The following is a 17,399-nucleotide window of genomic DNA, read 5'->3' as shown; positions in this document are numbered from 1 at the left end:
CAAGAACGACAAATCTTGCACTGCAAGGAACAGAAGGCTTGTTTCCAAATGACTGTTTCTTTAATAAACTAAAAAATCGAATAGCAATAGTAATCTTACATGAAGGACATTAGAACAAAGTGAGAAATTTTGCAAAACAATTGAAACAGCCATCCTTATAGTGCTCAATATTGGTAATTCAGCTCTCTGATAAATATATCTTTGTAAGTGAGAGTAAATTCATAACTGGATTTGAACTAACAGAAATACTTGAAAATACAAAGTCTCATTTTTAAAATTCTGAGCAATTCCAGCTTATAATATGAAATCATTTGAATACACTGCATCACAAACTTGGAGTTACTGTCATACATAACTAGACACATTTAATGCACACAAAGTGATAACATGAAAAGAAATGTACATGCTCATAACAAGTACCTCTGAACTCTACAAACAATAAAACTTTTCAGAAGGAGGAACTAAAGTACACCATGTTAATGGGAGAATGTAGGACACTTGTTTCTAATTTAAAGTAAGTTTCATATTTAAAGCACATTTTACAGAAATAATAGTTTTAATGTAGCTGCCTTTTGTTGGAAGGATGCTTGAGAAAAACAATCCAAATACATCACTGGTCACATACAAGCTCTCCCTCACCCTTCTAAATCCTAAGAAAAGCAAAAACTTGTTATAAAATTTTTGCATGTTCTACATTTTGAAATGGTGGAATTTACATCCAGGTCCAGGTGTAGTTGCAGTTGTAGTTCAGTGTGCTCACCAAATTTCAGTTTAATAAGGTTGGTAAATAACACTAAATGTACTGACTTCTGCACATATACTTTTTACCGACTGAACAGAACACACACTAACCAAGAAGTAAGTCTTAGAATGTACAAAATCCTTAAAATAAACTAACAGTTCATTTCAGTCCACGAAAGGAATACGTTCTTAGAAGAATAGTATATTCATTTCACAAGCCTGAGCCCAATTTTTAAATGTTTTAAGGGCTTGGTATTATAGATCTGCACTTTCTAGTGCTCTTCTGCACATTTGTTGAGTGGAACTTTATTTCTTCCCTGCTTCCATAATGCTTGATAGTACATTTATGAATAAAAATTTGTGTAATAGTGAATGGAATCAACATCATGTTTTCATAGATGCATAGGTAAACTGATAATTCACAACTCTTGTACAAATGTTCATGTTCCAGTGCAGACTTTTTTTTCCAGTAATTTATATTTAACAGCACCTTAAGGAAGCATCCACAGTCTAAAATATTCCAGATATACCATAATATGGACTAAGCAATCTGCAAACACAATCACACAGTACACACTTCACAAGTAACTTTCTAAAAGAATATAATATGAAAAGTTTGCGCCTTGAACATGGGAAACAGAGGAGCAGCAGCAGTTGCAGCTACTATTACTTCAGAATATAATGGTGGTGTAATTATAAATGTTAATATTGCCAACAATATGCTCCTGCTAACAGTCCTTCACAAGCAACTGTACGAGTCAGAACTGGTGGGCACGAGAAACAGTCATATTAAATATTGCCATGTAATTTCTCAAGTAATTTTCTTGTAGAATGGTTCACACTACTATGGTTCATGCTGAACTAAGAGTTGAAAACAAAGTCCAAAAACCATCTACTGAATTGTGCTACTGAAAGAAGAAGGCTTTACAGCTCATGTATTACAAATACCAATCTAGAACTTACTTCTCAAACACATTCCAAGTTTAATAATTACAAATGAACAGAATATATGTTACAGCAACGTATGTGGCAGTACTCTGGAATATCACAGCTGATTGTGTAAGAAGTGTACAGTACTTATTTCATACAAACAAGGTTGGGGCATACAACTGTCTATAAAATTACACACTGTTTCATTTGCCTTCCTTGAATCTTTCCATTTTTTCAACAATTTTAAATCTTTGTTACACCATATTCTGTTTTAGAATTTAGTAGCCATGTTTACTCTAAAAGTGTAACAAATGGCATCTTATAACTGTTCAAACTGGCAGTCTTGGTCATGGTATTTCTAAATATATTTACAATTTTCTTTTGGAGTGTGCACCCACAATCAGCCCAAAAAAAAAGACATCCATGAATTGCTTCATTTGACATCCTGTCAGCAGGAACCATCGGTCAGGTTCTCATTATACAAAATATGTTGTCAAAATCGCAACTTCATGTGACCACTCAATTACGCAAATTCAAATTAGTCTGGTGTAATACTAAGTACAAGGATATATACCAGCAATGGCAGCAGAACATCAACAATCATTGTTTCTGGCAGCAAAATAGTGTATTTGTCCAAGTGTGGTATACTTTCATGGTCACAGCTGACGACACTGTGATGAGATCATGAAGACAGGTTGCTCAACTTCAAATGCTTAGATGCAAATTTTAATGTTTTGTTGCTGTCCTTATCCCTTGCACAATATCTCATTCATGTGGTGAGCAGATGTCTGTCTATTCCAGTGAAGATTTTCTGTTATACTAATGTATGTATACTTGCTTCTACATAAGGAGGTTATACTTCCCCTTTTCTCAGCAATCTCCTAATGTTATGTCTCCGTCACATCTGACAACAAATTTTGCAATGGCAGGACCCAAATTGCCTAGTTTGAAGACGTTGTAGTGGATGCAGATCAAGTCTACCCTGTCCCATTACCAAATGTATACCAATAGTACAGTTGCCGCTAACGAGTCTGACACTGTTCAGCCAGATAAAAAGAGTATGCCTCTTCACTGATGTCTCAGTTCAGTGTCATGGGAGCATACATGATAATGCGGCTCAGAAGAAATTTAAATACAATGATCTGAGCATCAAGGTCAGTTCACTGTATGGAATTCCAGGATGTTGTAAAGACAGTAAAATAAAAGATAAGGTACTGTTTGATACTGCCTATATCTTGCTTAAAGTACTATAAAATCACTCAGGTCACCAGGCCTACTCTTGAGGAAGCAGAAGTAACCTGGAGTAGACGTCAATGTGCAACAATGTGAGCTCTGTTGTGAAAAACAGAAATCATAATAATAATAATAATAATAATAGTCTGTCATTTAACTGCAACCTTTGATTGCTCAGTGCCATGACTACCTTATGTGCATCAAAGCAATAGAGCAAGGGAAACTGCTCACAATTTGTTTCACTCAAAAACGTGTACTAGGATTCTATAGTCTGACTGAAATTACTTATTGGTCAACACTTCACACGGAGCTGGTTTCCTCAATCAGAGCACTCCACATCATGCTACTGCCAAAATAAATAGTTCACTGTGTGTGTGTGTGTGTTTTCACATCTGATGAAATGCGAAACAAAAGGATCAGTTTTAAATGCAAAGATATCTCAGGTCATAAAATGTTGATGGAACTGGAAGACATAAATGCATGGCGACAAAGATTTTTGTGCGACATAAGAGAGACATTAATTTCAAGGACATTTTGGACTGATAAAGCATGAGTGAATGCTGTTCATACCATTACTAAAGATTGGAATGACTACGAAGGATAAGGTATAGCACTCTCCACAGGCAAAGAAGGTAGGATTATTCTTTTTCATGTTGGTATCTACCATGGCTTCATTTCTGCCTATCCACTTTTTAAATTGAAGAAAAGTGAGAGTATACAAATCTAAGAGAAGTCAGAGTACCATCACAAAATTTTGGTGTTGTCTGCAGAACAAGGTCACATGCTGACGTTGGTACCTCAAGACAGCACCACAAGTAAGACTTTTGTTACGCTGTGTGTTTCCTTACAGCACTGCAAACGGAAAGTTATTTATGTCCAAGTGCAGTGCCACTCAGCCCAGTCCCTCTGTAATCAGCAACCACTTTTAACCATTACTAAGAACAATAGTATTGTGTTAGCACAGATCTGGCTGTGTGCTAACAGAACAGTTATTCTGAAATTATATCCACTTAAGGCCAACTGTGCTCTGATGTGAAACTATAACCATGCAATGGATTTTTTCCAAAGTTAAGTGTATACAAAGTTCAAGTTTTAATAAATTACTAATAATTTGTGTGTGTGTGTGTGTGTGTGGGTGGGGGGGGAAGGTGTTTATCTGCTCAACCTTCTCCTGAAGTACACCACAGAAACTGGTTCAAAAATATGTTGTTACCAAGTTCAGGAAACTCATCAGACATTAGACATCATTCAGGGGTTACGATAACACTAAGTTACTTTGGATGATACACAGAGAAACTATAATTATTAGAACCCTTGCCACTTCATAAAACCAATTAACTACCAGGGCCTGGAAACGTTACTGAAATGGGCTAGGGGCCTGTTGCTATGCATTCAAAGTGAGTAACTGATGTGTGGAATAATGATGGTTTTCTTGAAGATAATGTTAAGGAACTACTTATTGCTTCCAGCTGTTCATCCACTTTGGAAAGTTCCAGTGACTCTGAAATCAGTGGTATCTACTGTTTTTCAGACAAAGAAGCTGTCTGCAGTTAGCAACTGGTGGAGATATGTACACAGAAAACATTTCCTTACTTTTTAACAGGAAGGCTTTATTTTGTATATGCCGTACTCATGTTAACCCATAATGTGTCAGCTCATGTCATCAGTGTGAGACTAGTTTCAGGTAACCAACAAAAGTGAGAAATGATAGTTTGCTTTTAGCACTCTTCTTTCTAGAGTTTGCTTGTATATGTTAGTTTTAACTGCTGTGAACAAAGAGTGTGTGTTTAATAGTTGTTGGCTGCCATTATCTTGGACACATTGCACATCACTTGGTTGTGGTTACGATAGCAGTTCAAAGTTAAAATCACTGTCAACACATCATCTTGCGTTCCAGTCATACCTCATGACAACACTGTTCCATGTTACACGTGGGTAAAGTGGCCCTCACACATTCAAAAATATTGTTGAATATATTGACCCACCGAGGATGTGTAGTGGCGTATTGTCAATAATAGATATACCAGATATATTGACAATCAGTACTGATGGCCTTCAAACATATTCTCAATACACACCGAGTGTGTAAGGTCAAGAACTGACAGTTTCACAATATTCACTATTAACATGTTGACAGAGCTTCATGAACCAGCCACACAATGTTACTATGCACCATTTATGTTTTCAGTTCGTCTTTAAGCATAACATCCCTCTGATTCAATTTTTTAAGAAGTCTTAGCACAAAAAAGTTTCAATAGGACTATGCAGTGGTAGTCATAACATTTACCACTTTAAGGTGGTCAGTGAAGGCTTCATTATGGCACTTACTTCTTTATTGATTTGGAAACCTAGTAGAGTGAGATGAGTGAAAAATACAGGTCAGCCTCACAACAATATCAAAAAACATAAATTACATTGCTTACATGAATTTATCATTGTAGGACTGACTGAATTACTTCACAGGTTTAAATAACAGTTTTGCTAATTGTATTCGCTGATAATACAGTACTACAATAAAAATGTTCGAATGATCTGCCTGTTGTCAGAAAAAACAGCTACATCTGATCTCTCTTTGACTGTGATTGCCTCTTTTGTTATTAATGAATTTTGCTTCCTATTTTATGCCATACAAACATTAATAATTTGTTGTAAGAGGCAGGATTCATAAGAAAATAATTTACAAAATCTTGTGTCCATGGTTAAGATTTTAGTCAGTAAATAAACATGCAACAAGTCACCTCTCTTTTTAGCCATTCTTGGACCTATTTCCACTTATCATTTTCTGTTGTTTACCAGCTAAAGCTAGAAAAATTGTGGCACATGCTTTCTTTTGGGTTTTCAACATCTTAACCTTGTAAAATCGCTCTGTCAACTGAGAATATTGACAAAATCATTGATAGTGTGACAATTGCTTCACTATACTGAAAATTTGACAAACTAGTTTTGTCAATAAATATCAAACAGTGCAGGTTCCTTAACAGCACTTGTGAAGTGACCAGCCACATTTGTGTGTCGTCTGTAACAGAGCAGCAGCCAATGTGACAACACTGTAGCAGTAAGTGACAGAAGTCAACTAAAAGGTAATTTTAATCAGACTATAGTGATACTGGTATTTGCTTTTTCAGACCATGAATAACAGCTTAATTTCTGCAAAAAACTTGCTTTAGTCCTACAAAATGTACCATTAACCCATTAGCATTGTGCGTTGTCATATGGCAATGCTTGTTACACTATTTTAAAATCGTTTCCATGACATCAATGAAGCAAGAGTGTTGGTAGCACTTGCTTCTATTTCATAAGACTGTAAAGATCACTACAATGCAAGTTTTAACAGTACATTTAAAAGTCGCAATGTATGCAGTGTTGGAATTTGTCATTTGCCGAATGAGAAAGAAAAATGGAATATAATTTTGAGTAAGTATGTTTTACACAATAATATACGAAATATGACTTTGTTTTTAGTATGGTTATACTTTGTATACTCAAATATAAATTCTTTGAAAATTATTGCTTGTTGTGCAATAAATTATGTTGAGCTAGGCTGTTTGAACTTTGGTGTTGCCATGAGGCACTTCTACTCAGTAAAATGAAAAAAATTCCCTTTCTTGTTTTGGAAGAGGTTTATTGCTTTCTGATGCACTGGGTGTTCTTAATAATGATGATACTGATGGTGATGTGTTTGTTGAGCCATCAGATCTGAATTTAAACACAGATGAAGATTCAGGAAATTATGTTGGCAGGTAAGTAGGCCTATCACTGGTTTGTTTTGAATTGCCTGTTTACTGATACTGACACAGACTACTTTATGATTTTTTTATTCCATTTTGTATTGTTAAAGATTAGTAGACAACCTATCCTCTCCCCAGTTATGAGCTAATGCTGAAATAAGGCTGCCAAACAACAAAAGGATTTGTGTTTATTATGAGGACCATGACCCGCTGGCACAATCAATGAATGCTGCGCAGATCCTATTGCATCTGAACCAGCTGCACCATGTCCAAGTCTACCAGAGCACTCTGTATACAAAGAAGGATCGACCTTATTATCTGGCAATATTGTGAACTGGTCTTCTAATGGAGATACATGTGGGCAGAGGTGGGAGAAAGGAGCTGACTTTGACATTCAAAATCCCTCTACATTTCCAAGGCCTGCGTACTCAAGATACAGAATCATGTTGATCATCAATACATTTGAACTTTTTATTGACCAGGAATTTATTGAGTATTTGATGAAAGAAACAAAGCATTAATATTAGTTCTCAATTGTCAAGACCCAAAAATTACAGCAGACAAGATATAGTGTTTAATCTCCATTTTGTATGTTAGTGGCTACAACAAGTTACCTTCTAAAAGGGACTATTGGGACTCAAAAGATGAGATGCAAAACTTGGCTGTGACTCAGCCTGCAAGAAGAGAGGTTTTTACACTGTGCACATAATACTAAGATCGATCAAAATGACAAAGCACGGAAAATCTGTCCAGTTATGGAGATGATGATGATGATTATGATGATGAGTTGGGTTGAGGGGGGCGCTTGACATCACGGTCATCAGTGCCCTGACGAAAAGTCAACATGAAATCTCATGGGTGGGGACGAAGGCTGTCCCCACATGCAGAGCAGTTTATAACATACTAAAGTCTGCTGCCCTTCCCCACCACTTTAGGGACGAGGCCTGATAGTTCACAAAATTTCACCAAACTGTTAACACTGGTATCGGTATCTGTGAGGATGGTGGGCAGATCTCCGGCGAGACCAAGGGCTGCAGTTATGGAGATGAAGCACTGCATTGAGAATTTCATACCTGAGGAACATCTGTCATACTATGAATGTATGTTGAAGTACTCTGGCTGAGATGGACACAAACAATTCAGCTGTGGTAAGCCTATTAGGTTCAGCTACAAGATTTGGAGCCTCAACACCAAAGATGGATATTTGGTAAATTATGGACTTTATAAGGGCAAAGGTCCTAAAGAAAATACAGTCTATGAGCAGTTTTTTGACAAGGCAACAAGTCCTTAACTTGTTTTATTATATGAAATTCCTGAAGTGAAGAGAGAACTTTGCTACAGTTTCCACATGGACAATCTACTTTCAGGTGCATCTCTGTTTTCATTTCTCAAGTACTGTGGATACTCTGCCATTGGTACCATGAGAGAAAACACAATTCCTAAAGAATGTCCACTGGGAAACAAAAAAATCATTTTCCAATACATTTTGAGCCAGCAGTTGAGAATCAATAGAGCAGTACGTGCAGTGGCTGGACAACTCAGTTGTCACAGCAATCTCTTCTTCATGTGATGGTGCTCCAGAAGTTGAGCAAGTCCAGAGATTTCCGCAACTAAAAAAGTGAGCGCGCGCGTGCACACACACACACACACACACACACACACACACACACACACACACACAGACAGATGTAAGATGTTGGCATACAAAAGAGTTGGATTTTGTATAATAAAAGAAGAAACAAAATATTTCTCACCTGGAATTCAACGGCGAAGTAGCAGCTGTGTACTTGCAGAGATAAAAAGCTTTACCCAAAGGAGCTGGAAGAACTTCTGCATCAAAGGCATCTTCTGAGAGCTGTATATCAGGTTCAATTAGATTTGATAAAACTCACCACCTCATCTGACATACAGGAGGGAAGAAGAAGAAGAACAAGAAGAAGAAGAAGAAGAATACATGTTCTCACAATGACTGTAAATCTACTGTGAGAACACTGTTCCAAGTGTAATGTGGGATTGTGTATGAGGTATTTGATTCTTTTAGCCATGTATTGTTAGCAATTGTATTGTATCATAAAATATCAATTGTATAACGAAGAGTTAATAATAATTTTAAATGAAAGTTATATATGCAATAAGAACTTTCAATAATTTATTTATTTTGTTGAAGTACTAATCCATATAAATTTAGGTACTGAAAACACCTAGCATTGCCATATGGCAACATCAAATACCTCGCTAAAGGCGGTACTGACTTTTGTGAAAACAATTATGTTGTGTAATTTATGCTTTTATAGACACAGTAAAAAAAAAAAAAAAATCAAGAAAAAAATAAATTCAAGCATTAACAAAGAATCAACACCGGGATTTGAGAGATCAGCTCAATTACCATTGGTAGACTAACTAGCAATCATTACATGAAGGATTCTGCACAACACAACATCCCCACTTCCACTTCATTTTCATCACTTAGTAACACCACAGTCTAACACACAGAGTCATGACATTTTTGTTATACACTGTGACAGCAGCACTCTAACCAGCCAGTAAGTTATGCTTCTGAAAATGATATCGCATGAGTGCGAATACTATCACTCATATCGATTTGCAACATAGTTTTTACAATGGACACCATATATAGTGCCATAAAAATTGATGGTAACACCACATTTGACTTTCTTTAGTTTTCTAAGGACCTTGGGATGTACGAAATAGTACATTACAGACCACTTTATTTACAATTATCTTGTAACCTACAGATATTTATTGAAGAATACCATTTTCTTTTATGAACAAGAAGAAAGGATTAGTAAAGAGCATAAACCCAACCTTTTGCAAAAATATGTCGTACGCCTGTTTCCCAACACAGAAGAAAGCAATTCTCTTATTGCTGCTACATCTGAACCACAAATGGCAAGAATCTTCAACGCATTCACTTTTGAAGCAATAGCAGCTGCATTTACAAAAATATTCACACTTTGGAAAGTTGAGAGAAGTGTAAGAATGTGCAAATCATTAGACTTCACAGAAAATTGTTACATGTCAAAGAAAGTGCTTATCATAATAAGAACAGACAACAGAATTAAGTGTTTCTCAGGCATAAAATATGCGTATGTATTCTCTCAATTTCAGCTGTATAAGCTGCAATTATACACATATTAAAAAGTATTTATTCATGACTAAGTTGTAGCTTATAGTGCTGATCAGTGAGATTTAGCTGTTTTAACATTTATTTCAGGATCAATCACATCTTTCGATAATTTACCAATAATTGAACTGCAGAAATATAGTAACTATTTTGTTAATCAAGTAGAAAAATAATTAAACACATAATGTCATCTTACAGTTGCTCCCTCACCACAAGGGGAGCTAGTGTTGTTCCAACTTCTGGGGTAACAACTTTCACAGCAGTGTGTGTCGTAACTGTATGTGTTACACATTGGTAACACCAATTGAGCTAGCACTTAAGATGGGACTAGCATGAAAAGTAAAGCTGTGTCTAAACTTGTCTTTTAGTATAATTTAACCTAATAATTCCAATACTTTCCGATATTCAATAAATGTTTCACAGCTCTACATTTGATTTTTGCATGCCTACATAACATATATCACAATGTTTTACAGTCAGAAAGTAAATTAATACACTTTGACATAGTATTTATATTGATGTATTCTTTTACCACCAATTTACAATGACTATGAATCGATACTTAGCCCATTTTGTAACAATGAAGATACCCCTGTGTACCATGAAAACAATCTGCCTACAGTTTTGTGGTGGCTATCTTCACACCGCCAATGACTAATTATACAACATACAAACAATTTTGCTATTGCCACCAAACCAAAATGTGCAGATGAACAGAACTTGTCAGATATTTATAAGCTGTTATTTAAGACATCTACTATGCATCATCATATAACACTTCTTTTTTAATGCCTCTTGTAGTGTTTTGTTAACACTAAAGCACCAAAATATGAAGCCCTCTAGCAATTTATGGCACACTATTAAATCTGAGTGATTTCCAAAGCCCATAAAGATGCTCTGCTGCTTAACCCACACAACACTAGCACACCTGAGAGAAAGGATGTGGTGGAGAACTGCTTTGAACAGTTCATTAATGAACTATTTGGCTTTTAATTACTATCTCCATATTATTCCACTTAAGGGAGAACCTTACACACCTGAAATGTGCCGCTAAAATGTTGCAAAATAGTTTGATACATGGTTTCTTTTATTCTGTGGTTACAATATTTTTCTCGCATTCATTTCATGGAGGGTAACCAGTTGTCTCCAAACTCTATAATAAGTCAGATTATCTTCAGCAAAAACCACTAATTTCTCCTTAAGAAAACCTACAGCTCAAGTATACATCACTTCAACCACACTACAAAAAGTTATGTTTACTTCAAGCTGGTCTTTGACATAATAAATGGATTACCAGTGTTCATCACTTCACACAAATGATGAAAGAATATAAGCCATCCAATAGTTATCGGCAATGCATTTTTAGTACTACCTTCAGCATTTTCAAAAACCTTCTCTTCCTTGCCTATGTCTGGACCTTTCTGAAAGACAGTTACAGCATGGAGAAACAAGTATTCCATTCTGGTTCAGATCAGTTGAACAAATAAGAAATCAAAAACACCACATATATGGTAGCAACCAGAAAGGAGATTGGTTTATTTATAGTCCCACTGCCAAAGCTTCAAATAGCCAACTAAGGACAATGATGCCACAATCTTGCTAGTTAAGAGACAATGCATGTTAACACCAGGGCAACTCGCACGTGTCATTCCACATGTGCCACAAATGGCGGACACTAAAACATGTTTAACAATGGTAACGTAAATTCCTCTTTTTCAAAAAGTGGGCAATCTTTCTTCAGCTTGACAAAATGGTATGTGGTAATATAAGTTGAATTATGCTTTAATAGCTGTTGACTATGACAGATTCCCACCAGAGTAGACTGATTACCTGACAAATACTGCATTGTGTCATTAGCTAGTCTAATCCACATATATCACCCACACTGCTTCTAGAAAGTAGTAGAAAGACATCCATTTTGTGATAACTGAAGGCAGTCACGTTCCAAAAATTTTTCACAACTCATTCTCTATAAAGGACTCTATTAAACATTTTAAAGTACTACTAAAAAATTACAACAAAAGGAAGCTAATTTCTTTGTCAGTATTACCTTTTAACAAAATGCACTTAGTCTGGCACGTGTGTGTGTGTGTGTGTGTGTGTGTGTGTGTGTGTGTGTGTGTGTGTGTGTGTGTGTGTGGAGGGGGGGGGGGCACTTGCATTTAAATATATCTCACAAGATACTACTATGAAGTTTCCTGTAAATCAAGCAGGGTTTAATTTTTCTGGTCACTTGCTGTGACTACTGTGATATACAGTGTCCCACAAGAAATGGTCAGTATTCAGGAATATGACAGGAACACTAATTCATAGCAAAAAGGACTTCATATGCACACATGTCCTATTCTGAATGGTTTCTGGGATAGGACACATATAATGTACATTTGTTTTCGGGCTAGTGGCACACATGATTGTGTGTCTTATCCACTCAACCTCTGAAATTTCATGTTAGCCCAACCTACCTCATTGCTTTCAAACCTTTTTGCTCAAGATGTCTTTTTGCCAATAAAATAGCCCATGGAATGCACAGCTGTCCATCGTGTGTTGTGAGTAAAGTAGTGTGGGAGTCTGAGCATGTAGCAGAGAGAAGTGTCTGTTAACTGAGTTTATACATAGCTGCTGCAATGGTAGTGCTCCTGCTGCCCTTTAGCAATACAATTGCTAATTTCTGACTCATTGAATTCCTGATGACAGAGAGTTTACCAGAGGTTTCAGCACATTGTGTGAAACAGGTATTCTTCCAAGTTCTCATTTTTCTTCTGATCATGTAGTTCAACAACCTGTCTAGGAACAGCAACACATTGTTGAAATGGTGTAGTATAATCTTACTAGCAGCACACGGTGACTTTCTACACATGTCAATGTCCCATGAACATGTATACAGCAAAGATTACACTGGGAAAAACTGCACTCATTTCACATACATTGTGTCTACAATCTTCACATTGACAACAATACCACAGGACTAATACTGTCACTGGTTAAATGACAATCATCATCTGCTTCCATTAATACTATTCACCGATCAGGTCACCTTTGCACAAAAGTGAAACAACAACACACACAATAATCATCTAGGAAAATTTATATGCTACAGAGGAAACTGATTTCCAAGTTTGTTTTTCAATCAATGTTTGGTGGAGCATGTTTTGTAACAAACAGATCCAGTCATGTTCGAAGAGTGAATGACGAGACAGAATAACTTGCCCCCCCCCCCCCCCTTTTATGGGAAAATTCATTTGTTAAACACCTTGGTGATGGTTGTTCCTTTGGCCCCACAGACTGTGTTGTATTTCTGCATGACAGAGTCTCTCCACATTTTCCCCAGACATTTGAGGGAACATCTCGCACAAACTTACCATAATCGCTGGATTGGTCATGGTAGTACAATTAACAGGCCACCAAGATCGCCAGACCTTATGCCATTAGATTTTTGTAAAAGGGGTTGGATGATGTCTCATGTGTACAAACAAAAAGTGGATATGCAAGATGTACTGCTTGGTCACATCATGGATGCTGCTGCCGTCATTATGTAACATGCAGAGGCACTCAGATATGCAACACAAATGTTCTCCGAAGAGTGCACAAATGCCTTGAAGTTGACGGTGGGATACTGAAACATTTATTGGGAACTGTACAACAGCCGTAATGTGAAGTGTATGATCTTGCTTACAGATAAATGTGTTATAAAATGTACAAATCAGTTGACACTTTGTAAAACACATACTATAATATTTACTAACTACTGTACATGAATAAATCTGACTATGTATTGAATAATACAGACAAGTTTCAAGTATGTCTCACTTGGAACAAAGAACAAATGAGGATGTACGGGATACCATACTGGATGAAATGAAATGCAGACAACTTTTCTGGTTTTGACATTTAATGAGAATGAGACAAGGAAGACTACCTAAAAATCTATTTGAACACAGACAAACAAACAGAAGGTGCAGAGGAAGACCAGGACTTAAATGTATTCAAAGGATAGGAAGGGGTGTCAGCGATAGAAGCTTGACCACTGAAAACACAAAATAGGTTATTATGGAGGCCGAGATACGGGATGTGGCAGGAGCCATAGGGCTCTTGTCAAAATATATATATATATATATTTATTTTACATGAGTTCTATCTCGGAAACCATTTGGCATAGAGCAAATGTTCATACAAAGTTTTTCGATCCAAATGATCATTCCTGTCATTTCCCTGAATACTGACTATTCTTCCTGGGACGACCTGTATATCTACACAACAGTGAATTTTACATAGTAATTTCACTAAACTTACAATGACGTTAAAAATCAAAGAAAAATCCCATACTTAAATGCTTTTGGAGTTAGTATGAGCTTTTACACTGAGTTATAAACTGTTCCCAAGATCAGAGTGAATTTCTACATAACTATCTTGGAATAACATTGAATTAAAGACGAAAGATGACAAGTTATTAGAAAACAGAAATCACTGCAATGAACCACAATCTGAAATTGAAAGTCATAGCATTAACAATACAAGAATAAATTGTTAAATTACTGTTGTTGCTGAGAATAAACACACCAGCATGCTATTCAATCTCTTAAAAAACACTGCATCTTGGTAAAGGAATTAATACAAAGTGCTGAACAGCTATCAATCCATTTATCCCTCTCTCTCACTACACCATAGATTATTAAGATAGGCCATAAGCTCAGCTACAGTACACTTATTTTTATAGAAGTACAGCTGGCTGAGATATCTTAACATGACTGGATAAATGATTAACTTTTTTTCTGCTTCACATTCCATTTCACATACCAGAACTGTCAGCCAATTTCTCCACCTCAGAACACATTGCATTTCCCAGTTTCTTGTCTTCTTGCACTCTTTCTTATTTTTTAGCATGCAGGGAAAGTCCTGTGAACAATAATGATTTTTTTGTTTTATGTACAATCAATCATTGCTTAGTCCATACTACTACTCATTACAAGAAGACCAAAAATTTAACTTAAGATTTAAAGAACACTATTTGCAGTTGGTCCGTTAGCAAATGGGTTGGAAACATAATATGGTAATTTTTTGAAAATTTCTTCAACTTCTACTTCATTGGGGAAAAGCTAATGACATTCACTCAATTCCAATGTAATGAGAAGAAGCTGAGTCTATTGCTGGTACTACAGATTTATGTTACAGGAAAAAGGGATGGTCAGTCTTCAACAGGGTGGCAGTGATGTTCCTGATCACCCAACCAAGCAGATCAATTAGGAAGCTACAGTCTTTATACATGTGGTTACAAGAAATATTTCTTCCTTGTCATAGACCTCACAATTACGGTTAGTATTAGTCTTGTATACATCTCCAATTTAGGCACAATAGTTTGATGGTGATGGATAACTAACATCTTTCATGGTGTGTACTATTTGTATCATTCATGAATTTTCCGTTATATTGTTCACCTCATGGCACAAGAATCTGGAGGAGGAAGCTTAGTTTGTAGTATTCAAATATTCCACAAAATGTTTCACTATTTGTACATTAGGACCAGATGGTGCATAATACAGCTATCCACTGAATCCTAAAAAAGATCCTTTCATTTCAAAGACAATAATTTGTCTAGTATCATTGTTTGGAAATAGGTACTGATCAAAAGCCTACAGAATGGACATAAACAAGCCATAGTCTGCACAGTAAGAGAGCTAAGATGGGTTATCCCACATACATCCACAGAATGATTAAATGTATCACAGTATTGTTTTCAGTAAGTTACTGTGGACAATGTGGTGAATTTTCTAAACGAACAAAATCAACATTGTTAACAATGTTCTTCAGTCACAGACATCAACATAATCTCTGGTAACACATGAAAGTTTCGTTATTTTATGATATTTCCGTGACGTAATTCAGCCAACTTTAGTACCTATAACAAATGCCTGAAATTTGACAATGATTAAAGAGGATGCCATCAAGTGCTGAAGATTGAAAAATCAGACATGGCAAGAACTCTGAAGGATTTATACAAGAATGTCGCCACAAAAAAGTACATTGTCAAATGAAAATTTTATTGGAGATTCAAATAAAAGCAAATTAATTGCTTTAGAGCAGCTACTGAAAAACATTTCATCATTCCACAACACCAATACATACCGCTGAAAGTTTGCTGTTGGCTCTGCAAATTTATATCTCACCATAAATGATGCCATTATATCTGCTAGTTTTTCTGGAACATCTTCATGCACAGCATGGCCACACTGTCCCAAAACTTGCAACTGGAATTTACCTGCACAAGAGAAGCAATATTCAAAACAAAATAGGTAAACATATTATAAACCAACTATATTCACAAAATAAAGAGTATTTCTATCTCTCATTAGAAACACTCAAGACAACAATTCCACAGAATTTGAGTGAGATGTTAGTAGTTGTGTAACACAGCAAGTTTATCTCCCAAAAACATGCAATACACATGCACAATATCACAATGATAGCTGCCCTCTAAATATTAACATTCCTAACATTGGCGATACAGAAAATTAAGTAAAAGTTGCATGGATATTTATTTTTATCAGGGGATATACAGGGTTTATTACAACAGTTCAAAACAACTAATGCTCTCTACAGTTTTCAGCAAAATGGTAACACATATTATCCAGGCTCAAAACTTGTTTGAACACATTACCTTGCATTTGCCCAACCATGAGCTCTTTGTCCAGCCTATCTATTCCAGCCAACAATAACATTTTTGGCACTGGACAATTCAAAAAAATGTTGGACAGTCCTTTGAACCATCCAGACCAATATTTCTCTGTCTTTGCTAGGTCTATTCGCCACGTATATTTGTCAGCTGTTCTACTGCGTTTCTTTTCCTGGAAAATTATAAGATTTTCAGTAGCAAATGCAAATTACACAAGGTTTCAGTAATATTCCTGGTACGCAAAAGCCTTAAATACAAAATAAAACATAGCATCTGCATAGGGTGGTTTTTGATTTTCACTAGGGTAACAAAAAAGTTATGTTAATCATTAGGGAATAACTTTACTGAAGAAACTGATCGTTCCTTCAGGTACTGATTCAACCTCTCTTACAGAAGGAGAGATATGCAGGGAGACTGGAGAATAAAATAGGAAGAAGAGAGCAAAACAGGAAGAATGAAGGGAAGAATGCAATAGAACTATGTGCTACCTTCGGGGCAACAAGGACATATTACCCCAGAAAGTACACACCCGTCTCCACATGATCAATTTTGAATTTACATGTCCATTACAAAGAACAGTACAAACCCTCCTGCAATGAGGTTTGTGGAGGGGGAGGGGGGGACAAGGGGTCATCTGAAATGAAACCTGGATAACTTGTGTTTGGTTTCCTACATTGACAAATGTAGGAATTGTGTGACACATGACGACTGTAGTAGAGGAGGATCACGTCCGTGGTATGCATGTCCACGTGTTCAGCAGGGAGATGGATCAATCATGTTTTGAGCCACGTACAGATGTCTGACACAGCTTACTGCAATTTACGTAATTTCAGTTGTGCACTACCAGGAGAGTATCCTCCAAGCTACTGTCGATTCTCTATAGTGAACGTTTCGGCAAAGGATTTGCCTTTCAAGATGATAATGAATGAAAAGATCAGATCCGTACCCAAACTCT

General features: G+C 36.3%; 1 protein-coding gene across 4 annotated transcripts in view; it reads right to left on the bottom strand.

Moving 5' to 3' along the window:
* Window positions 1-17,399, bottom strand: part of LOC124721434 (protein phosphatase methylesterase 1) — an 87,766-nt gene that overhangs the window by 3,960 nt on the left and 66,407 nt on the right. Inside the window, exons 7-11 of one of the 4 annotated variants that reach the window (XM_047246408.1) lie at window positions 16,430-16,616; window positions 15,939-16,030; window positions 14,572-14,670; window positions 8,387-8,487; window positions 6,353-8,242 (exon numbers count right to left, since the gene is read on the bottom strand). In XM_047246408.1, the coding sequence (XP_047102364.1) occupies window positions 8,014-8,242; window positions 8,387-8,487; window positions 14,572-14,670; window positions 15,939-16,030; window positions 16,430-16,616 (708 nt within the window). In that variant the 3' untranslated portion in view covers window positions 6,353-8,013. Of the gene's footprint in view, window positions 1-6,352; window positions 8,243-8,386; window positions 8,488-14,571; window positions 14,671-15,897; window positions 16,031-16,429; window positions 16,617-17,399 lie in introns of those variants that run through there. The other 3 variants (XM_047246409.1, XM_047246410.1, XM_047246411.1) reach the window with 3 other exon arrangements.

This window comes from Schistocerca piceifrons, chromosome X, assembly GCF_021461385.2.
Source record: "Schistocerca piceifrons isolate TAMUIC-IGC-003096 chromosome X, iqSchPice1.1, whole genome shotgun sequence".
Lineage (NCBI taxonomy): Eukaryota > Metazoa > Arthropoda > Insecta > Orthoptera > Acrididae > Schistocerca > Schistocerca piceifrons.
Note: the sequence above shows the minus strand (reverse complement) of the source record. Positions and strands in the feature narration are given on the sequence as shown.